The sequence below is a fragment of the Epinephelus fuscoguttatus genome, linkage group LG4 (assembly GCF_011397635.1).
Source record: "Epinephelus fuscoguttatus linkage group LG4, E.fuscoguttatus.final_Chr_v1".
Classification (NCBI taxonomy): Eukaryota; Metazoa; Chordata; class Actinopteri; order Perciformes; family Serranidae; genus Epinephelus; species Epinephelus fuscoguttatus.
Genome location: NC_064755.1, coordinates 21294059 through 21314873, shown reverse-complemented (window position 1 = coordinate 21314873; position 20815 = coordinate 21294059). Strand labels below are relative to the sequence as shown.

At 43.4% G+C, this 20815-nt stretch overlaps 2 protein-coding genes across 4 annotated transcripts in view; one reads left to right on the top strand and one right to left on the bottom strand.

Annotated features, from left to right (window-relative positions):
* Positions 1-13380, top strand: part of LOC125887662 (serine/threonine-protein kinase WNK1-like) — a 31365-nt gene extending 17985 nt beyond the window's left edge. For all 3 annotated transcript variants that reach the window (XM_049574649.1, XM_049574652.1, XM_049574650.1), the window contains exons 9-28: positions 47-431; positions 773-936; positions 1770-1838; positions 2239-2274; positions 2789-2923; positions 4154-4230; positions 5173-5335; positions 5423-5539; positions 5791-5904; positions 6015-6063; positions 6158-6295; positions 6660-7666; positions 7756-7830; positions 7946-8065; positions 8162-8495; positions 8997-9174; positions 9291-9484; positions 9609-9785; positions 9870-10096; positions 10191-13380. In XM_049574649.1, coding sequence (XP_049430606.1) covers positions 47-431; positions 773-936; positions 1770-1838; positions 2239-2274; positions 2789-2923; positions 4154-4230; positions 5173-5335; positions 5423-5539; positions 5791-5904; positions 6015-6063; positions 6158-6295; positions 6660-7666; positions 7756-7830; positions 7946-8065; positions 8162-8495; positions 8997-9174; positions 9291-9484; positions 9609-9785; positions 9870-10096; positions 10191-10571 — 4140 coding nt within the window. In that variant the 3' untranslated portion in view covers positions 10572-13380. The remainder of the gene's footprint in view (positions 1-46; positions 432-772; positions 937-1769; positions 1839-2238; positions 2275-2788; positions 2924-4153; positions 4231-5172; positions 5336-5422; positions 5540-5790; positions 5905-6014; positions 6064-6157; positions 6296-6659; positions 7667-7755; positions 7831-7945; positions 8066-8161; positions 8496-8996; positions 9175-9290; positions 9485-9608; positions 9786-9869; positions 10097-10190) is intronic.
* A 1908-nt stretch (positions 13381-15288) lies between these two features.
* On the bottom strand, positions 15289-19412 carry rad52 (RAD52 homolog, DNA repair protein). Its single transcript, XM_049574660.1, has 12 exons — positions 19274-19412; positions 18934-19011; positions 18152-18253; positions 17795-17888; positions 17517-17584; positions 17270-17388; positions 17041-17116; positions 16728-16957; positions 16440-16630; positions 15939-16019; positions 15613-15852; positions 15289-15534 (listed from the first exon to the last, which is right to left on the bottom strand). The coding sequence occupies exons 2-12, from the start codon at positions 18985-18987 to the stop codon at positions 15473-15475; spliced, it is 1317 nt and encodes a 438-aa protein (XP_049430617.1). The 5' UTR covers positions 18988-19011; positions 19274-19412; the 3' UTR covers positions 15289-15472.
* Positions 19413-20815: the final 1403 nt, after the last annotated feature.

Genomic DNA, 20815 nt, shown 5'->3' with positions numbered 1-20815 from the left:
AGAGCTCACTGAGGGATTTTAATAAATACTGCTGTCTGCCTTGAAGGTCAGAGAAGATCTGGAGAAAAGAAGAATAGAAGAAGAACAGCAGAGTCGGTCACTACCAGCACAGCAATCAGGCCAACAGTCAAGCACGGAGATGCCTCAGTCCCAGCCAGTGCCACAGCCTGCTCCTTACGTCCCTCCACAACCAAACCAACACAGCACACAGATGTCTGCCCAACCTGCATCTCAGCAGAGCCACCAGAGCTCTAACTATAACACTCCTCAGTCAACCCAACTGACAAGCATGGCACAGGGGGTACCTTACATCCCCCAGTCAACTGGGCAAGTCCCACTTCCAGTTCAGGGTCAGAGTGTGGCCCCCACCCAGCCAGAGCCAGAGGCGCCAGAGGCTGACCAACACCAACAACTACAGCACACTGGAGGAGGTGAGGAATACACTTACACTTACGTGAGCGCATGTAGAGTATTATCATTAATTAAAGGCAGGCAAATTTGTTTTCTGAAGCTGTTGACATAACGTAGCTCTTATATTTGTCAATATGTGACATCATGTTTACCATCACATACGTTTCTCCATTTTCCCCTTGCATTCTGTCTCTCATTATGTTTGAATAGAGTTTGAATCTGATATGTTTGAAAAACGTTGGACAAATAGGGATAATAGAGTAAAAAAATACTATCAATCCTTCAGAAGTCATGGAATAGTATTGAAATTTTATCCATTAAAATGTGTAGGAACCCTGACCTTCTTGTCCACCTCTTACAGCCACTCACATGGGAGACAGAGTACCTGGTTCCACCATCCCTCCTGAGGTCCAGCCCTCTCAGTCTGGAATACCCTACAGCTCCCCTCCCAGTCAGCACCTTCAGCCCCAGGTGTCATGCCCACAGACACAAAACGACCAAACACAGCAGCAGCAGTTGACAGTGGTGAGTCATGTTAAAAATAGGACATAATCTTGCATGTAGAAGAGAAATGAATGATTCTCCTTTGGTATGTGCATCTAAGAATTAAGTATGCATAAAGGTCCAGTGTGTAGGAAATAGGGGGATGTTTAGCAGAAATGGAATAGATAACAATAAGCATGTTGTCTTTAGTGTATGATCACCCAAAATAAGAATTGTTGTGTTTTTGTTACTTTAGATTGAGCTGTTTATATCTACATAGGGTGCAGGTCTTCGTCCACAGAATCAGCCATGTTGCATCACCATGTTTGTACAGTATCCCAGCACAGAAAACTCTGACTCTAGATGGGGTCATTCACAGCCGTTTTTGTGTTGTTCACAGTTGTTATCAGCCCTGGCAATGAGCTGAATAAAGCAGTTTCACATTTTTGTTAATGTGAAACTGCTTTATTCAGTGTTTTTACTGGTTTAAGTCACAGGTCCAGTTGTTTTGGAGAGGAAGAGACCTCTGCGTATAATTCAGCTGTCAGTAAAAACCTCCTGAACAAAGAACACTGAACAAATCTTAAGCGGGAGTTCACACTTGGCACATGGGCAGAGTTTCAGCTGGTTGCAATTTGCAGTCTTCACCACTAGATGCCACAAAATCCTGTGAATCCTAAACACTGCTCCTTTAAATCAAGTTTTTAAAATAACAGACCTTGTTTCTATTGATTTATTATACCTCTGCACAAAACATGTGCCCCTTGAGATATATGTCTTAAGGATTTTAACCCTCTACCTGCTAACTTTCTTATTGACTCATTTTCACCACGTTGTTATTTTTTTTTTTTTTTTTTATTTAACCGGTTCATTAGGTTCAGCCCCAGCCTGAAGTTGTTCCGGTTGCACCTAGCGGCCAGTCTGCTCCAGTGGCACCTCCACAGGTACATGTTGTGCTGCATGTCCTTATGTCTTTGAAGCGTAACTTCACACCAACTGAAAAGCTTTCTTTCACTGACCCCTGGTTACAACTTTCAAATCAGTTGCACCTAAACAGCAAACCTAACAGTAAACGTCAGGTGGTACTGAACACACCCTGAGTACACTTCTATATCACTGCAGCAAATGTGAACTTCAACCAGTCAAGGTCAGCAAAAACACGATTTTCAGAGGGTGTTAAGTTAACCTTATGGAGTTCTACTCTCTGCCTCAGGCAGCTGTGTTGACGGCAGCTCGGTTTTCCGAATCCAGAGTTTTCCAGTCTCCTCTGTTATATTTTCCTTAGTTTTCTTTTCATTCTCAACTTTCCTACTCTTACCCTGTGTTATGTTTTGTTTCTTATAGTACGGAGTTTACTACCAACCATCGCTTCCTCCTCAGGTAGATAAAATGTCCCATTTTCCTGTTACCGCTTGTAAATACACCCACAGCCTTTCTGGGAAACAAAATAAATGTATTTTTTTCATATTTTCACAGATGTTTGGTAAATTTGTACTTAGTTATAGTGGGCGTATAAAAATGGAATTTGTGGTATCCAGACAAAAATATTGCATCCAGTACTTTTTAAAACCTTGCACATGCTGTATGTATTGACACGCAATGAACATGTCTCTAAAATACACTGCAGAGTTGACATTAAAAATTCACAGGTGAATAGTTTGACATGCCACACTGTCAAAGAGATAAATCAGTTGTGCAGTTATGTTGTCCAACAGGTAAGTGTGTGTGGGTTTGGAATAGAGCCAAAGTAAATCTCTGAAAGATTTAGATTAAGAGATTTTCAGGTTTTTAGGAAGTCACCCAGATGTTTCTATGAATACGCTAGCTTTTATTCCAACCTCAGATCTCTGGTTTTATTCTTGCTTCCCGTTCTTGATCCCTTCCGTTCTTACAGATTCCCAATCAGCAAGTGATGATACCCCCGTCCTCTCAGTCATCTCCCCCTCAACAGCAGCAGCAACCAGAGAGCAGCACCACTCTTCAGAGCTCCACTGTACCGCAGGCGCAGACTGGAGCTCAGCAGCTACAGGTACGTACACACACACACACCCACACACCTCTCCTGCTCCTACTTAACATCCACATTTATTTGATCTTGCTTTAAGATGTACACTGAAATATTGCTTCACCATACTATAGTATGGATTTCATGCTGTCCATTTTTGTGTTTTGTGCATTTTTTCTAAATCTTTATTTTCTTTTGTGTGGACACACATCTCTCATTACTATGGCTGTCCCCTTTTTTCTTTCACTCTTCCCCCTTTGCATGCTGCTCATTCCTGCATGACTCTCAGTCTTGGGCCAATGATCCAAGTCCTATCCTGTCACCTCCTCTCAACGCAGAGCACCTATACTTCCTCTATCAGGCCTCGTGCCTTTCTGTTCTGCAGGTACTCAACAGAGCTCAAAACAAAGTCATGTGGGTGGGTGTATGTGGGTCAGGTGTGAAGCATTTGGTCCACACCTCCTTACATGCTTCCTGTTGGTGGAAGTGTGTACATTCGTCTTAAAAAAATGTTTTTTGGGCACATATTTTAGATATTTTTAATGGATTTATATTTTTAAAAAAAAATTAACACAGTCCTTCATGTAAATTGTATCATAGAGCACCAATGAACATATGATTAACATTAGGAGGGCGGTTCTTATCAAGCTCCAGACGTTTTTTTCACTCACATTTACCAGACCACAACCAAAATAGCTACTAAGGTGTGAGACAGTAGAGCAGTGTGTTGGGTTTTGTATTTCATATTCATCTGTTTTACTTGCAGCTTAAAATTCTCCATGAAAACATTACCCTCAATAGATCTGTTCACATGTCATAAGTATGACATTTTATCACAGTTACAAAAGTCACAGTATTGTAACTGCCTAAAGGACTGGAACTGAAATTTGATACCCTGTTTAAGCATTTCTAATATCCATTTATGCACAGCAGAGAAAAAAATGAAATGAAAACTTACACTCTGAGCTGAATAATGGTGTTGCTTGTTGTACCCAGATACAAGTCTCACCAGGTTAAAGAGCTCCATCTGGTGGATGATCTGCTTTAAATCATTCTTTTCATGTATAAAAGTTGGCCAACAAAAATGACCAAAATAGAATTGATTAACTGAGTGGGAATGACATATAGATGAATATGGATTTACTACGTTCCAAAACCATGTCAGATTAAGTAATGCACAGACAACAGGAGTCTCCTTTTTGAAGTTTTCTTTTAAATTAAGTGGTTGATTTATGGTAGTTTTCTCTGTCTCAGGCCCCTGTGAGTGTTCCTCAGTCGTCATCAGTGGAGCAGCCTGGATCGTCTGCTCTGGTGCCACCAACTGTAGAAAGGTGAGAAGACTGTTATTCTAAGAAAAAGAAGGTTTCACCAGCATTGCACAATGGGCCTCATGCAACAGCAGTCTCTCAAATGTCTCTTATAGTTCCTCTTAATTTCCTGATAAGAGAAAAAAAAAAGAGAGAAATTAAATCCAAATGTACCAAACGCTAAAAACCATCCAAATCTGCTCATAACCAGATGCTGAGTGATGAATCCTACTTGATCATAAGACACCTATGAACATAGGCAACGCCCCTAAACACTATATAAGGGCAGGTGTTGATGTGTGGTGTGCAGATACTCTGGCATATGCCTAAGAATTGGGGAGATGCCACCAATAAAGGCTGTAAGAAGTGGAACTTTTTTTTTTTTTTTGTTAGTGACATGACTGGCGTTACGGGATAACTAAAAAAATGCCCGTGGCAAAAATACGTGATGCTGTAAATGCCATGTCAGTAGCAGTGGTAGAGGAAGTATTCAGATCCTTTACTAAAGTATAGGAACTAATATCACACTGTAAAAATACTCTGTTACTAGTTTTAAACAATCAATTTAAACAGTCAAAATAATCTTAAGGTAACTAGTGATTGTAGTGAAGTAACAAGTGCAATATTTCCCTCTGAAGTGTTGTGGAGTAGAAGTTGAAAGTGTCATGAGATCAATATACTGAAGTAAAGTAAAAGTTCCTCAAATTATGTAAAAGTTATGTTTCTCAAATAAAACTTGTGTTTCCTTGTGTTGGACAAACGCTCTTAACAACTCAAGAAATCTTCTCTTACCTAAGAGAAGAGCAAAAATGAGAAGACATTGATGAATCTCACAAGTCAGTGGGTACCTACAAAATAAGAGCAAATCGTGGGCACAAACAAAAATAAGAGGAAATTTGTTCGTATGCTTCCTGGATGTGGCCCGATGTGTCCAGTCTCTCTGTCATGGGTCCATTTCTCTTTCAGCTGCCTGTCAGACGCAGCTTCAGGTCTCAGTGACGGTAACGATGGAAGTTCTACTTCAGGAGGTCGCCATGAGGGCCGCTCACTGAAACGTCACCAGCGGCGATCTGTACGCAGCCGCTCCCGCCATGAGAAGACTGCAAAGGCCAAGCTAAATGTTCTCAGTGTATGTATTTTACCTGATTGGCTCATTCATATTTTGTCCTACACTCTTTGTCTTTAAACACTTTTAACCTGAATGAATGTTTTGCAGATCTCTAATGTGGGAGACAGAGTAGCAGAGTGTCAGCTGGAAACACACAACAGGAAGATGGTGACCTTCAGATTTGACCTTGATGGCGATAATCCGGAGGAGATTGCAAAGATCATGGTAGTGATGGTTTTATAGCTTTTGCCTCTAAACATGTAGAAAGTATTAACTGTCTAATGGTTGTTTGTTGAAATAAATATATTGTCTATATATGTGTAATACATGCTATATATTCGTAGAGTATATACTTTGCATGGATGCCATTCACAGAATACCATTGAATTGTCAACTTTTAGACCCTTTTGTGGAACGTTCTTATGTTATATGTAGTCTGAGTCACAGTAGTGAACTTCTTTTACCCTCTGTTACAGGTTGAGAGTGAGTTTATCTTGGAGAGTGAGCGGGAGTCCTTCATCGAGCAGGTCCGTGAAGTCATTGAAATGGCTGATGAGAAAGGAGAGGGCATGAAGGAAGGCTTTCCTCAGGTATGTCTCTACTACACATCATCTTATTAGCCAAACGCCCATTAAGACAGTTTTAATCCTCCTCTTGCAGAACCTGAGAACATAACCACAAATGTTTTATCTCTCCTCAGATGAGTGATCACCAACAACAACCTGAGCTGTCTGTTCCCATGCTGCCAGGTTAGCAAAAATACAATACTCCAGTCCAGTTATTCACCTTTATGATGTCCAACTCCCGTCTCATATCTTATATTTCTTTTGACCTTTCTGACAGGCATTTCCCCGAGCACTACAGCCCAGGTTGTGCATTCAGCAGGACGACGGTTCATAGTCAGCCCAGTGCCAGAGTCTCGTCTTAAAGAACAGTTCTTTGGCACTTCTTCTGCTAATACCTCCTTTGGAGATGAATCAGGTGAGAGAAGAGTTTGTTTTATTCCCTGTGGAATTAAACTGTTCCCCCCATTTGGTTTTGCAAAGTAATGCATTGGACTCTTCATGAAAGTAACCTCAATATTTTAGTTAAAACTATTTTTTAAAGATTATGGATGCAGAAAATTGTCAAGAGGCTGTAAGTGTTACTAGTCATCACCTGACAGAAAAAAAGTTTCAATCTTGGTGGGAAATATTTTCTAAAACAAATTGTAATGAAAAATGAAAATTCCAAGGTGTACCCTGGTTATGTCGTATCACACAAGCTAAGTTATTGTTGCTCAAAATTAGCATATTAACATTTTTATCAGTTTCTGAAGTAATTTTAATTCTCTCCTTTTTTCTAGCTCCCTCTGTGCCACTGGGCCTCTCTCTGTCTGCTCCATCTGGCACTCTCCAGCAGGCTTTCAGTAAAATGAAGCAGGCTCGTGTAGAGAGAGGTGCCACCCTTGATCCCTCTGCTACTGAGCAAGAGCCAGGCCCTGTCCCGACCAATGAGGCTGGACTCGGCCCAAACTCTAACAATATCCCGGCTCCGCAAGAAGCTGTCGCTTCCACTGCTAACACTACTTTTCCTGGTGTGCCTCTCACATCCACTGCGACATCCTCGCCACCTCCTTCAACTGGAAGGGTTTCCCCTCCACCTGCATCTCAGTCCCAAACCCCAGCTCCTGTCACCAGTGATGCCAGCCCCCCTCCTCATTCATCCCATGAAACAGCACCTTCGCAGCTCCCACCAGCTGCCAACATCCCACCCACATCTTCCACCATTTCTCCTCCATCAGTGCAGACCTCCGTCCCTGCAGTACCTGGGCCTCAGCTGAGCAGTAGCTCTGTCTCTTCTGTTGCTGGTGTTACATCCAGTGGTACTGGCCCTGTCCCTGCGTCAGAGCAGCAGCCCTTTAATAGTGCTGTTTCATCCTCTCAGCCTGTGAATTCGTCCATCCATGCACCACAGCACACAAACACCCAGTCTCAGCCTGTCCCTATTTCTGCTCAGCCCCCTCCTCCCTCCTCGTTACCTAGTCAGAGCCAGGTCCAGCCACAACCAGTGGAGTCAGAGGGAGCCGAGCTCCAGAACAAGGCCGCTGGCAGAGATGATATCCAAGCTCTAGACAAGAAGCTCCGGTCTCTCTTTAAAGATCAGAGCACGACCTCTGCATCAGTGGATCAGAACACAGGCACTTCCTCTCCTCCCACTGGCACTTCTTCCCCTCCACCTGGAGTTGCCATGGTGCCTCCATCTAACCTTCCCCTCACCTCTGGGGTGCAGAGTGTCATGGGGCCCACTACCACCCCAGGACAGGGTGTTACCCCGGCAGGACAGACACCTCCAACTAAGCCCAGGGCACAGGTTAGTGAAAACTGCAGCATCCAAGAGTAAATCCAAAAAGCTGTAATAATGTTTATGGACATGACATAAGTCTTTGTTATAATTTTTAGACTTTGCCGACTGGTTTTGATCAAGCTGCTACACCTCCCTCTGAACTTGTACCGCCATTTCCTGGACCAAATCAGGTGAGATCTATTATCTTTCTGTAATAAAACCTGCACTACTACTTTGTAAGTCTTTGACAAACTGCTTACATGTATGACTTAGATTGTTCCTCATACCCTGTTTGTGACTCCACAGTCACAGCAGCCCCTGGGTAATTTGGATGCCCAGTTAAGGAGAGCTCTGAGCCCAGAGACTGTTCAGGGAGGTAACAGAGTCCAGCCTCCAGCAGCAGGTTTCACTCTGGGACGTTTCCAAGTAAGTTGATTGTCTGATTACTTCAGTTTAAAACAGCTAAACTTCTTAAACCTCGTGCTAAGTTCACTAAAATTTACTCCCTCCTCTCTTTCGCAGGTGTCCGTTGCTACTGATGGCGCATCCAGTAGCGTCCCAGATCCCTCAAGCATTGTCTCCTCTGCATCGCTCACGCCGTCCTCTACTTCCTCCTCCTCCTCTTCTTCTTCCTCTTCCTCTTCTTCCTCCCCCTCAAGTCCAGAAAATACCCTCCACCGGTCATCATCTCTGTCCAAAGGAGTTTGTGAAACTGACGCTGTAAATGGAGCCCCCTCTCTCTCTGCTGACCCTGCCAGTCAGCCGACCACTATTGGGCGTTTCCAAGTGTCCTCGAGCACCAGTGCCACATCTGGGCCAACCACTGGCTCTAAAGTGGGACGTTTTTCCGTCACAGGTATGTATCAGGTTCAGGTTCAGATTAAGCTTGCTTTGATAAACTAGTGTAAAGCCCTCTTTGTACCATAGTACGATAAGAACCATGTTAAACTGATGCTTCACACTATGTCACTAGTTATTTCACTGCTAACACTGTAACTGATGATCGCAGCTTTGCTTTTTCCTCTGATAAGTGGCTATGATATACACAATTTAATGCCCTCTTGAGATGTTCATATAGAAAGTAGAGGCATCTTCGCCTCTGTCCCATCCAGTATTCTTATATTTATCCTATTGGTAGCGGCTACAGTGGGAATTGCAAATTCAGTAGACCTATGTAGCCACTAAGCCTTAAAATCCATCATGTTTTAACCATATCAGAAAATAATCTTGGATGTTGTCGGTAAATTTGCATTTTCTTCTTCCTGTGGACAGATTACAGATGTTTAGGGTTCATTTTCAAATCATGTGAGGTCCCCAGGTAAACCTACTCTATCTCTAACACATCAATTTCCCTCAGTGACCCCAGCTCCAGCAGGAGGCTCCAGTCCAACACATGGCTCCAGTATGCAGAACGGTCCCTCATCCTCAACGTCTGAACCTCATAACACACACACCCATTACAGTAGTGACAATGATGACGACTCTGAGACCGAGGACGAAGCTCTGCAGAAAGAAATCAGCCGTCTCAGAGAAAAGTATGTCAAATGCTCATAGCCATACTTCACACTGCCTTCATTTCATGTGAATACTGTCACTTCACAGCCCAGTAGAAATATTCTTACATGACTGTATGTTTTTCTGCCGCTCACAGACATATGATGGAGATTCAGACATTGCAGGCTCGTCAGAAACAGGAGGTAGAGGCCGTGTTTTTGCGAATGGGAAAACCTCCTCCTCCCTCTGTTTTCTCCCCTGCTGTGGCGATGGCTGGAGGTCGACGAAGGCTCAAAAGCAAAAACCACAAATCTGCTCGTAGTAGTGGACAGCCCAGCCCTGTACACTCAGGTAAGGAGAGTGAACTGGCTTGTTTTAGTTCATGAGACAAATTTAGTACTCACTGAGATGTCAGTACTGTCCTCAATCACTGAAGCGTGGGTTGAAATGGTACGTCTTGTGCTTGTATGTTCAGGATCCCCAGCCTCAACTCAGAGTCTTCATGTTTCAGAGTCCTCTCCAAAGCAAAGTTCAGCCTCAGCAACAGAGGCATCAGAAACAGCAACAGAGGCATCACAAGTAGTTAACAGGTCATCCGTGAAGCAGCTTAGAACCTCTCCATCCATGCCCAGCCTCAGTAGCTGCTCCACAGGTATGTGCAAGCACTTCATTTTGTCACAGTGACCTCCTTGTATTGATTTATTTTCTAATTCACATCTCTATTCTTGTGTACCAGGATCAAGTGGAGCCAGCTCCACAAACGGATCAGGCCTCTGCCAGAACCACTCTTCTCTGGCCCAGGCAAGCGGACCCACTCCTTCCTCGTCTCACACGCAGAAGGGCAAGGGCACCTTCACTGATGACCTGCACCAACTGGTGGATAACTGGGCCAGGGACGCCATCAGCCTCTCCCAGTGCAAGAGAGGTCCTAAAACTGGAGCACAAGCACCACTGGGTCATGACGTAAGCACTTAGTACTTAATTTGAATTTCTTTGCAGCATTTTTTGGCTGTATGGCCTCATGTGATTGATGCCTTGTGATTTTTCACGATTACAGATTATCCCTCCAGCCAACATGGGCCGTAAATTCTCAGCTCCTGGCTACCTCTGCCCAACACTTCCCACGCCTTCCAACACCACGTCCACCACATCCACTCACCTCCCCAATCCAGCCAACCCCTCTGTCCCTTTGGGGCCGCGTAAAGGCTCTCTGGGCCCAGTTGCGCAAGGGTTCGGATACGCCTCAGCCCCGTACAGTGCTCCTCAGTGGGCAGGACCCACAGGCACATGCCAGGTCAACATGCTTAACCCCGCACAGCCACTAACGCAGTACCAGCCGCCTACAACAGCCTCAGTGTCCCTGCACCAAGGCTACCACATGGGAACCACATCTGCCCCCCAGAACAACCCCGGAGGGTCCAACCTGAGGCCTACGTAGCCCAGTTGTTGCCCTGGTCCACGCTGAGACGGAGGGCCACACAGGGCGGACAGTCGCTGAACGAGAACCACTAGCTCTCTGTGCAGTTTGCTGGTTAGCTGGCTGGATATTGTGCTTTTTATTTCAACTTTTATTATTACATGTTTCTTTCTGTAATAAAGTTGACCTGTGTGGTTCAAGTCCTCTTGGGCGGAACGAAATCTGCCTGGCAAATTGGAGGGAGAGTGCAATACATATCCACGGCACAAGAGTCTCACACTTGGCCTGCCATCAGCTGTGGAACTGAGCTGTGACGAGTCGGTTGGTCGTGTCTGGTGACGTAATGACCCAAAAGCGTAACCAACAGCAGCCAAAGATGTCTTTGAGAGCAGATGTTGCAATGTCATTCCTTTTGGAGAGGAGAAGGTAGGAGGGATTCTGGTTCACATCCTTACTGGTCCTGACTTTAAGCCAAGCTGGGACTGATGACATATTACCACATAGACATATGTGCGCACACCTGACTAAACATTAAGCTGGTGGAGTGACTTGGGATAGAAGGTTGTTTCAGAGAGCAAGGAGGGAGTGTACAGAAAGTGGGAGATAGGAGTGGGACGATTAGTTTGTCCCAGATGGAATAGCAAAGTGTGATTGGTTGAGTTGGGAGAAGAAAGACATAGTAAGTTAGGCAGGAGTGTAACAGATAGAGTTTGGGTATGAACACATCCCAGTGGCTACCTATTGAGTAAAATGCAATAACGGCAAAGAGTAGATAAACTGTCCCTTGTAACTGTGGCCTTAATCCCAGAACATGTTCAAACATTGACTTTGTACATAGATATTTCTTCACTGGGTTATGATTCCATGTCTCGCATATTTATGTCCCTGTGAGAGTGTATTGACTTTGTGATTTGAGTTGTCCATCCATACAGATTTATTATTATACTGAGTTGTTTTTCACGTCTGATTCACAAGTCAGTGGATCTGCCACATTTAAAAAAAGCATTGTCCTGGTGTTGACCACCACTCGCAGTGTGAAACTTAAGAGGTGATGCTGCTGTAAATCACAATCTGGTTGAGGGTGTTAGCAGGGTGTTTGTTTGTTTTTTTGTTGTTTTTTACACAAGGATGAAAAAAGAATCCCAATTTCACTTAGTTCTGATATAAGCAGGTCAAATTTGCTCATCATATCACAGAAACAGGACAAATTTTGGTTTATTGCATTAGTATTTGTGGGAGGTTTCAGTCTCTACTTCTCCCAGTTGTTTACACAGACGGTGCACAGACGAACAGGTCGTTGGTGAAGTCATATTAAAATATCTCCGCTCATAACATTTAGCCATCACCTCTCGAATTACAAGTGTCTGGGGTTCTCTCTTCCTGTGGTCTGTTTTTGTATGCGTATATTTAATAAAACAAATGTTCTTTATGGACCTGTATTCAGCCATCAGATTTTGATGTTGTTTCACTGTAATTATTATTAAAGGTTGTTAAACAACATGTAGTTAAAGGAATATAAAAAGTGCAATTGCAGGGTTGTTGTCGTTGGTATCCTACCCACCACGCAGGAGAGGTCCTGTGGTCTATTAAGCTCTTCTCTCTATGACTGCCCTGCCCCCAACCCCCCCCCCCCTTTTTTTTCTATTTTATTGTACATATGTTAATGTGAGTTAAATGCTTTCATGTATTGCTCCGTCACTAGAGTATGCTTGTGGTGACCCACTCTACATGCACACGCACTCTAACCTGTAAACATGAGGAACACTTTAGTGCCTTGCATCCTCACTAATGACAAGTTCCAGACTCATCTCGTCCTGTCGCTGTGACTGTACTGCAGAAAAAAACCAGTTAGCTTAAACCTGTACATGATGTAAAAAACACACAACAGGTGGCTTCATGACTGACACACACATATACACACACACACAGAGGATGTAACACTGACAACATCAGACGAGACACCGCACGGGGCTGCAGAACAAAGAGCACACTAGTAATGTGGAAGCGTTTCTGTTCTCTCTACAGTTCCGTTTGTGTCGGTTGTGTAATCAGCTGTGTTTTTATATTTGGCTCACACGTACATGGATTTGGCTGACATTTGTTTTTGTGGATTGATCATTAAACTGTTTTCAGACGCACTTGTTCAGGCAGCAAGTGAGCTGTGTAAAGGTTTAAACGTTGTCACGCTGGTTTAACTTTTGTCTCAGCACCTCACACGAGTGCCATGCCGTCATTGTGGCTCTTTCGCCTGCTCGTAGATTGGATGAATAGTTAAACTTCTCTAGAGAAAAAATAAGTTACTGCAATGCAGAATATGCAATGTTTAAAGTTTTAAAGGGACTGAGGGGTAATGGAAACATTTGCATGCTGATGAGGGTTGTTACTGACTTTAATGTTTTTGATATTGGACTATTAGATCTTTTTTTTATTATTATTATCATTATTATTATTTGCCTTTCTGAGTGATCACAAGGTGTTGATCTGTTCATTGCCATTTACCAATATCACAGGCACAACTTCAATATCAGACTATCAGCGTATGATTTCTGCATGCCGGCTTCACTGGTGTTTAATCTTACAACCAGCTCACATCTGGCTCCTGTACAGCACAAGCTCACAACAAAGCTTTTAAAGTCCATATGCTCTTATCATCATTAATTATTATCACACACCTCTACAGTTCTGTTTGAGGCTACTGACACGCAATTCTATCTGTTGAGCTCTAATTTCTGATCCCTCCTTACTGACCTCCTGTGATTCAGTGTCTGTTTTGTGTATGTTTTTCACATTGTACAAAATGTAAAAACAAATAAAAATAATATCAATCGAAGCAACTTGTCAGGTTTATTGGAGTCATTTTTTTACTTTATGGCCAGATTGTGCTATTTTATTTTACTAATTTGTCATTAACACTCCTGGGATGTTTTTTTAATCTATGTAAATACTTAAAGGCCAGGGTGCAGGATGTAGGGGGATATATTGACAGAAATGAAATACTGGTATGTTTTCTTTAGTGTGTAATCACGTGAAAATAAGAATAGTGTTTTCGTTACCTTACAGTGAGCTGTTTATATCTATCTAAGGAGTGGGTCCTCATCGACAGTGATCGCTATGTTTCTACAGTAGCCCAGAACGGACAAACCAAACCAAACCAAACAAACACCGCTCACCTCCCTAATCCAGCCAACCCCTCTGTCCCTTTGGGGCGGCGTAAAGGCTCTCTGGGCCCAGTTGCACAAGGGTTCGGATACGCCTCAGCCCTGTACAGTGCTCCTCAGTGGGCAGGACCCACAGGCACATGCCAGGTCAACATGCTTAACCCCGCACAGCCACTAACGCAGTACCAGCCGCCTACAACAGCCTCAGTGTCCCTGCACCAAGGCTACCACATGGGAACCACATCTGCCCCCCAGAACAACCCCGGAGGGTCCAACCTGAGGCCTACGTAGCCCAGTTGTTGCCCTGGTCCACGCTGAGACGGAGGGCCACGGAGGGCCACACAGGGCGGACAGTCGGTGAACAAGAACCACTAGCACTCTGTGCAGGCACATGCCAGGACAGACAAACCAAACATTGGATCTAGATAGGGCCATTGCAAATAACAAAACAAAAAAACAGGTTGTTGTTTTTTAAATTAAATTGCTTTATTTTGGGTTTTTACCAGTTTAAATCACCATTGACCATTTGTTTTGGAGAAGAAGAGACCTCTGCAGATAACTTCATTCCCAATAAAAACCTCCTGAACGTCTGGATCTTAAGTTATCGAAGTAAAACTGAGCACACATTAGCATGTGCTAAGCTGGCGGCCCATTTCAAAAAGCAGAACAGCATCAGAGAAAGACTGATGTGTGACTGCTTCATTGTGTGTGTTTTACTGGTTTTAATCTTGTTTGTTTTTAAGAGGAAGAGACCTCTGCAGATAATTTGGCTTATGGTGAAAACCTCCTCAACAATGAACACTGAAGGAACCCTAACTGGGAGAAGTTTCAGCTTGTCGCAATCTGCACTCCTCACTGTTAGATACCTCTAAATCCCCCTAAATCTGACACACTGCTTCTTTAAGAATTTTCATATTTTTTTCAAGGCTCTACAGCATATGTATGATAAACTTAGCAACAATCAAAGTTTAGGGCAAAAAAAACATCCCTCTTGAGTAACTTATTAAGGGTTAGTTATGGGGTGTGAGACGGGTCAGCACTTTGGTGTGGCCTCTGCAATGATGCGTGCACTGCACTGGATCGTTGTGGTGAAGAGAGAGCTGAGCCTGAAGGCAAGGCTTTCGATTTACTGGTTCATCTACATCCCAACCCTCACCTATGGTCATGAACTATGGGTAGTGAAATGGGGTGTCTGGGCTCAGCCTTAGAGATAGGGTAAGGAGCTCGGACCTCCAGAGAGAGCTCGGAGAAGAGCCGCTGCTCCTTCACGTTGAAAGGAGTCAGCTGAGGTGGTTCGGGCATCTGACTAGGATGCCTCCTGGGTGCCTCCTGTTGGAAGTATTTCAGGCACGTCCCACTGGTAGGAGGCCCAGGGGCAGACCCAGAACATGCTGGAGGGACTACATATCTCATCTGGCCTGGGAACGCCTCAGGGTCCTCCAGGAGGAGCTGGAAAGTGTTGCTAGGGAGAGGGATGTCTGGGGTGCTTTGCTTGGCCTGCTGCCCCCGCAACCCGGTCCTGGAGTGATGAAAATGGATGGATGGTTTCTATCTATAAATGTAAACAAACTTCAGCTCACTTCTGTGGTTATGTTTTTATTTTTTACAAATCCAGACATAACATCTCTCCAAACATCAGAAATAGCAGCAATTCATTGCAAAAAAAAGTTAATCAGTGTAAACACTGACATAAATATAAAAAATATAAAAGTAAAATAAATTTTGTAATGCATAAAGGAAGCTGTGGAACAGCAACATTAAATCTCAGGTGTCCAGTCGCCGTTTCTTCATGTACTGTCCTTGTCTGTATGGACTGTAGGCTTCACCTGGAAGGATGAAAACGTAGATTTTAGACCACCAAATCCAGCCAACAGTTCACTAACATCTCCCTCATGAAACCTCACCTGGTCTCGCCTGATAGTGGGTCTGATGTTGAGATCTGTACTGAGCACGGTCGTGTCCTCCACTGTGCGAATGGGCGTCATCTGGGGGTCTGCCCGGGACTCTCTGAGGGGTCTTACTGCGCGTCTGCATGTGGTGATTCCCAGGCGTGCTGGGCATGAACGCTCTGGAGTTTGGGTCGCCTGCGGGATCATCTGACACCTCGATCCCATCCAGGGTGAAATCCCAGAGCTCCAGATCATCTGCAGAAAAGGACAAACTGTTTGTACTGCGTGAAGCTGGCTGGTTGTCTAAGTATGCTGAGCCCTCTGGTGGTGGCTCACAACACCTGCTAAATGCTCGTCCCTGCTGCTACATTTCCTGTTTCCATCTGAGGAGCCGTCACTGTACGCAGGCACACCTTCATGACCTGGAGGAAAAGAAACATCTTTATCAAAAACACGACCACCAGAGAAAAAAAAAAACACATACTCCTAATAGTTAAGAATAAAGAGACACAATGTCATAATGTTTCAAATTCAATGTTACATCTGGCCTGCTCAGGATATTTTTCCCTATTTTAATTTTTCAGTCTTTCATTCACAACTTTTCAACAATTTTAAAGTTTCATGAGCATATTGTTTTTGTGGAATTAATTGTGACAGTTTCCATTGGCAAGCAAAAACATGCTGAAATTTACTCCAATGGGAAAAAAACACTAGTTTTTTTGCAGAATATTTGAAGTAGTGTAGTAAAAAAAAAAGCTCCTCCTGTCCAGTGCAAGGTAATTTGGGTTTGAGGCCACTGCTTTAAACAGAATTAAATCACTTATGAGAAATGAAACCTTTACCTCCACTGGACCCTCGTCCAACAGCAACCTCTTGGTCCTCAGACTTGGTTTGATCTGCGTTCTGCTGCATTTTCTTGGCCTCCATCTCTCTTCTGAACTTCTGTTGAAGCTGCTGCTGTCGGAGCTTTCTCAGCTGTTTGGGGTCTGTGTGAGCGTCAGAGCCGACAGCGTCCAGCGAGTCCATGACAGGTCTGAGAAGGAGAGACAGAGGAAACAGACTGCAGGTGATGCACAAGAGATGATGTGTCAGTGCCATTAAAAACAGAAACTAGACCTGCTGTTGTTCACCTGGAGGCCATGTTCTCACTCCTCCTGTCAGCAGGGACAGCTGCATTAGGGGTATGAACATCTGGATAGTTCTGGTTGTGGTTGAGGACTCTGGGCTCCAGGGGCGCCCTCACAGGACCCACTGCAGATGCAAGCTTTTCCTGCCGGACCAGACTGGAGATCCGAGCCTTCTCTATTGAGGGCTCACCCTCTGAGCGCTTAGTCTGGGCTGGATCTAGAGGAGAAGGAGTCTTTGTGTAGAGGACAAGATTCAGCATCCAAAGACTTTCTGAATGAAAATAAAAACACAAATTGCTGAAAGTTTATATCAGACCTGTTTGGGGATCTTGTTAATGGCTAGGAGGTATTCTTTATCCATGATGCAGTTTCCAAGAGCATTACCGAAGCATCTAAACAAGAACCCACCCAAAAAAAAACAAATGTCAGCAAAACCATCATCAGTCTTCTTATGACAAAACATATCTAAGAAAGATTTTATGTTTCAAATATTTTTTTCCCCCAGGTTTCAGACTGAGAAGACACAAAAATGTAAATTCCAGTACTTGAGTGCTCTCTTCATGCCATCAGTCACAGCTTCCTTTCTCGCCTTCTCCAGCGACTGAGCTTTAGACTTCAGCCCTTCACTGACCCCATAACCTACATCCTCATGATACGACCCGTCCTGGAGGAAAAATACATGTTACACACAGACTCATGTGGACAATGCACAGGAAAGAACACATTATGTGAGATTCAACTCTAATCATCTTGATCAGGTGAAAATTATAATCAATATAGTTGTTATCTAACCTTCAGCTGCACCTTGATAAACGCACTGACTCCGACATAAAACTTCCCGTTGATGATGTCTACAAAGTCTGAAAATACAAGTGTTGTGTTAGTCTGATTGTATGAGAAGAATATAAGATAATAATATATTCAAGGTGCAAGGGCCACTCTCTCCTCTGGCTTCTCCACCCCACAGGCCCTAGTGCAACCACACTGCCTGCACTGTCTATATTTACGCCCCTGGTACTGATAGTAAAAAGAAAAAGTTTGCAATTCAGAGCACAGCTTGTGAGTCTTACCGACGTTCTGCTGAGAGATGGAGTGCGACCATCCGTTGTATCCGAACATCTCATTGGCCAGACTGATAACACGATGCCCTTCAATATAGCACACCTGGAAGAGTCCATTCAAGAGTTGATATGAGGTGGAAGCAGAGTTATATCTAAGTGGTTTTATGATAAACTGTTTGGTCAAACTGGAGAACAGGTTACATTTCCTCCAAACTGAAACAAATTCGGATTGTTCCACTTGAGAAAACACTACCTTGTTTGAAAATATAAAATTATCAGTAAAAATGCAACTTTTTGTACAATTCAGTTAAAACCGGCTTCAGGGCTGCACAGAAAACAAAGACAGAAAGATAAACAAAGACTTGCCCTCTGTCCTCCTCCAGCCATCCTGGTGCTGATGAACTCTGGTCCCAGCTTCTGTTTCAGAGCTTTGTGCACTGCCTGGTGCTCCTCAGCTGTGTAGGTACACTGACAACACAGTCCCGTCAGACAAACAAAACGCACACACACGACAACAAGGCCACAAAGTTAGTTTTCATCTATACAGCTGATGTTATATAGTTATACAGTATATTCATGTACATATATAATATTGTTAGAATAATTTTGAGCAATGCATTATAACAAATAGTGTTAGTCTCTTCAGTACCAGTACAAGCTTATTTTGTGCAAATCCACAGAGCTTTATTTTAAAATCCTCTGGACAAGACGTATGTATGTATGTATGTATGTATATATCTATTTCTTGTCTCTTTCCACTATAACGTTATTGGACTGTGGTGGACAGAAGCCTATCCCAGCATGCACTGGGTAAAATACTAAAAACATCCTGAAGGCGTTATCAATGCATTATCTATCTCTCTCAGATTTATGAGTACATCAGGGTGTCCAATCCATAAGAAAAACGTGTAAACATGATAACATCCAGACTGGGAAAAGAAACAGACACACAAACAAACACCTCCACTGTAACAGAGACTACTACACTTCCCTCACTGATAACAGCTGGTGCAGCTGAACGGTAACTACTGGATAATACATCCTCCTGCGCACCTGAACCTCATTTGAATGAATTAGTCTGCGATGAGAATTACAGGAGGTGGTGTGTTAGTGTGTTGTTACTGTGAGCTCCTAATGTGAACACCTACCTGTCCGAAGCACCTGGGTGCAAAGCTGCTCCTCTGCTCAGTGTTACTGGACATGGCTGCAGAGCTGTCCTACAGTCACTAAAATAAACAGTAAGGTAATAGTTAAAGAGGCTAAATAACAACTGCTGTCAGTTCCTCTAACAGCATAATTATCCATGAGGGTAACGTCCTGAAATGAGCCCAGGGCTGGCTGAGGAGTTAAGCTAACATTAAAGGTCTGTCTGTCCCAACTGAGTCAAACTAACAACTAGCGTTAGCTTAATGCTGCCTTCAGTTAGCATGCTAATATTATGTTAGCCATTGCCGTTGTAAGTTAGCTAGCTCGTTCATATAAACTCACCAGGTAAAATTCCTTTAAAGTGATGTTACTGTGTGCTAAATGAGCTAGTCGGAGCTAACAGGAATAACTTGGTACATATGAGCTGAACAGGGTGAACATTTGAACTTCCCGCTCGGACAGCCGAGTTTATGCTGCCTTCATGACCACTCGGAAATTCAATAACCGACCATTTATTACTCTTCTTTGCGTCTTTTGGCGGATTGCAACTTGTAGGTGCATACCGCCACCTACCGTATAGGAGTATGCAACACAGAATATGGTTGACATTGAATAGAAATGAAGGTCCAGTAAAACTGAGGGAAAACTATATTCTATTAAACACTCCAGTGTTTGTTAGGAAATCAAATACTCTTTTCTGAGATTCCCACACCTTATTTATCTCCATTTGTTCACAGTATCTCTTCTAAAGTCCATTCTCATCCTCCCCAGCCAGCATTTGTATGTGAGGCCCTTGTGGGTAGTAAATGGGCTGAAAATGGGCCCCACATGGGACTGTCCGTGGCTTCCATATTATTTGTTCACATGGGTTGGTTTACCCAAGTGTGTCCTCGATAAGATGCCCATTTTGGACCCATACCCACTACCCAGGCAGCCCTAGCATGACCCATGTGGGCAAATGTAATGGGGCCAATATGGAATAGGTGGACAATCCAATATAGGGTCCATCTTTCAGTCCATTTACAAATGCTGACTGGGTCTTGTTGTAATCTCACCCTTTCTTCATTATATTTGACACAATGCTTTAAAGGGGAGCTATGCACATTTTCAAAATTCATACATGTTATTTCTATGGTCTAAGACAGTCCAAAATAATGTCTTCTTTGAGTGGGTCATCAGTGGCGATAAATTACCTGAAGGCCATACACTGTGAACGTTTAGAGTGATGCTGTTTTATTAGACTCAGTAAAAATAGCATTTTCTTGACAGACTGACGACTGTTCTGAAATTTGAAAGGTTTTCAACTAAACTAACTAAAGTTAGCCCACAACGTGGATGCATTATTTGGCAGTGGTATGTTTTTTCCTGCCAAGAATTGCATCCCCTCCTTTCTCACACCATGTATGTGATACATATATGAAGTTCATACTGCCCAGCCCCAAATATCCTAAGGTGTCTGAAAAGGAGCATCATAGGTAGAGGCATTATTTGACAATACTTAATTCATACCTGTTGGGATTTGCATTCTGTCCGCCAAGATGACTGTTACATGAATGAAATTCACACTGTACAGCCCAACATGTGAGCTAATAAAAGTATAGGACTCCTATAGGTCTCTAGAGACAAAGTTAAGGGGGTGGATATGTTACTTGGCAAAACGTGCTGGGATTTGCATCTGTTCGTTTCTCACCATCAGATGAGTGTAACATGTATAAAGCCGAAAACAGTCTGAAATATTTGCTGATAAAACCATTTGATCCCCGAGACAAATATAACTGCTTAAGCGCTGGAGTTTTTACCTGCACAGAAATGCAGTTCACAGTATCATTAATTAACATTAATTGGATATACCTGCATTTATTTTCTCTGAAAATAAGCACATAT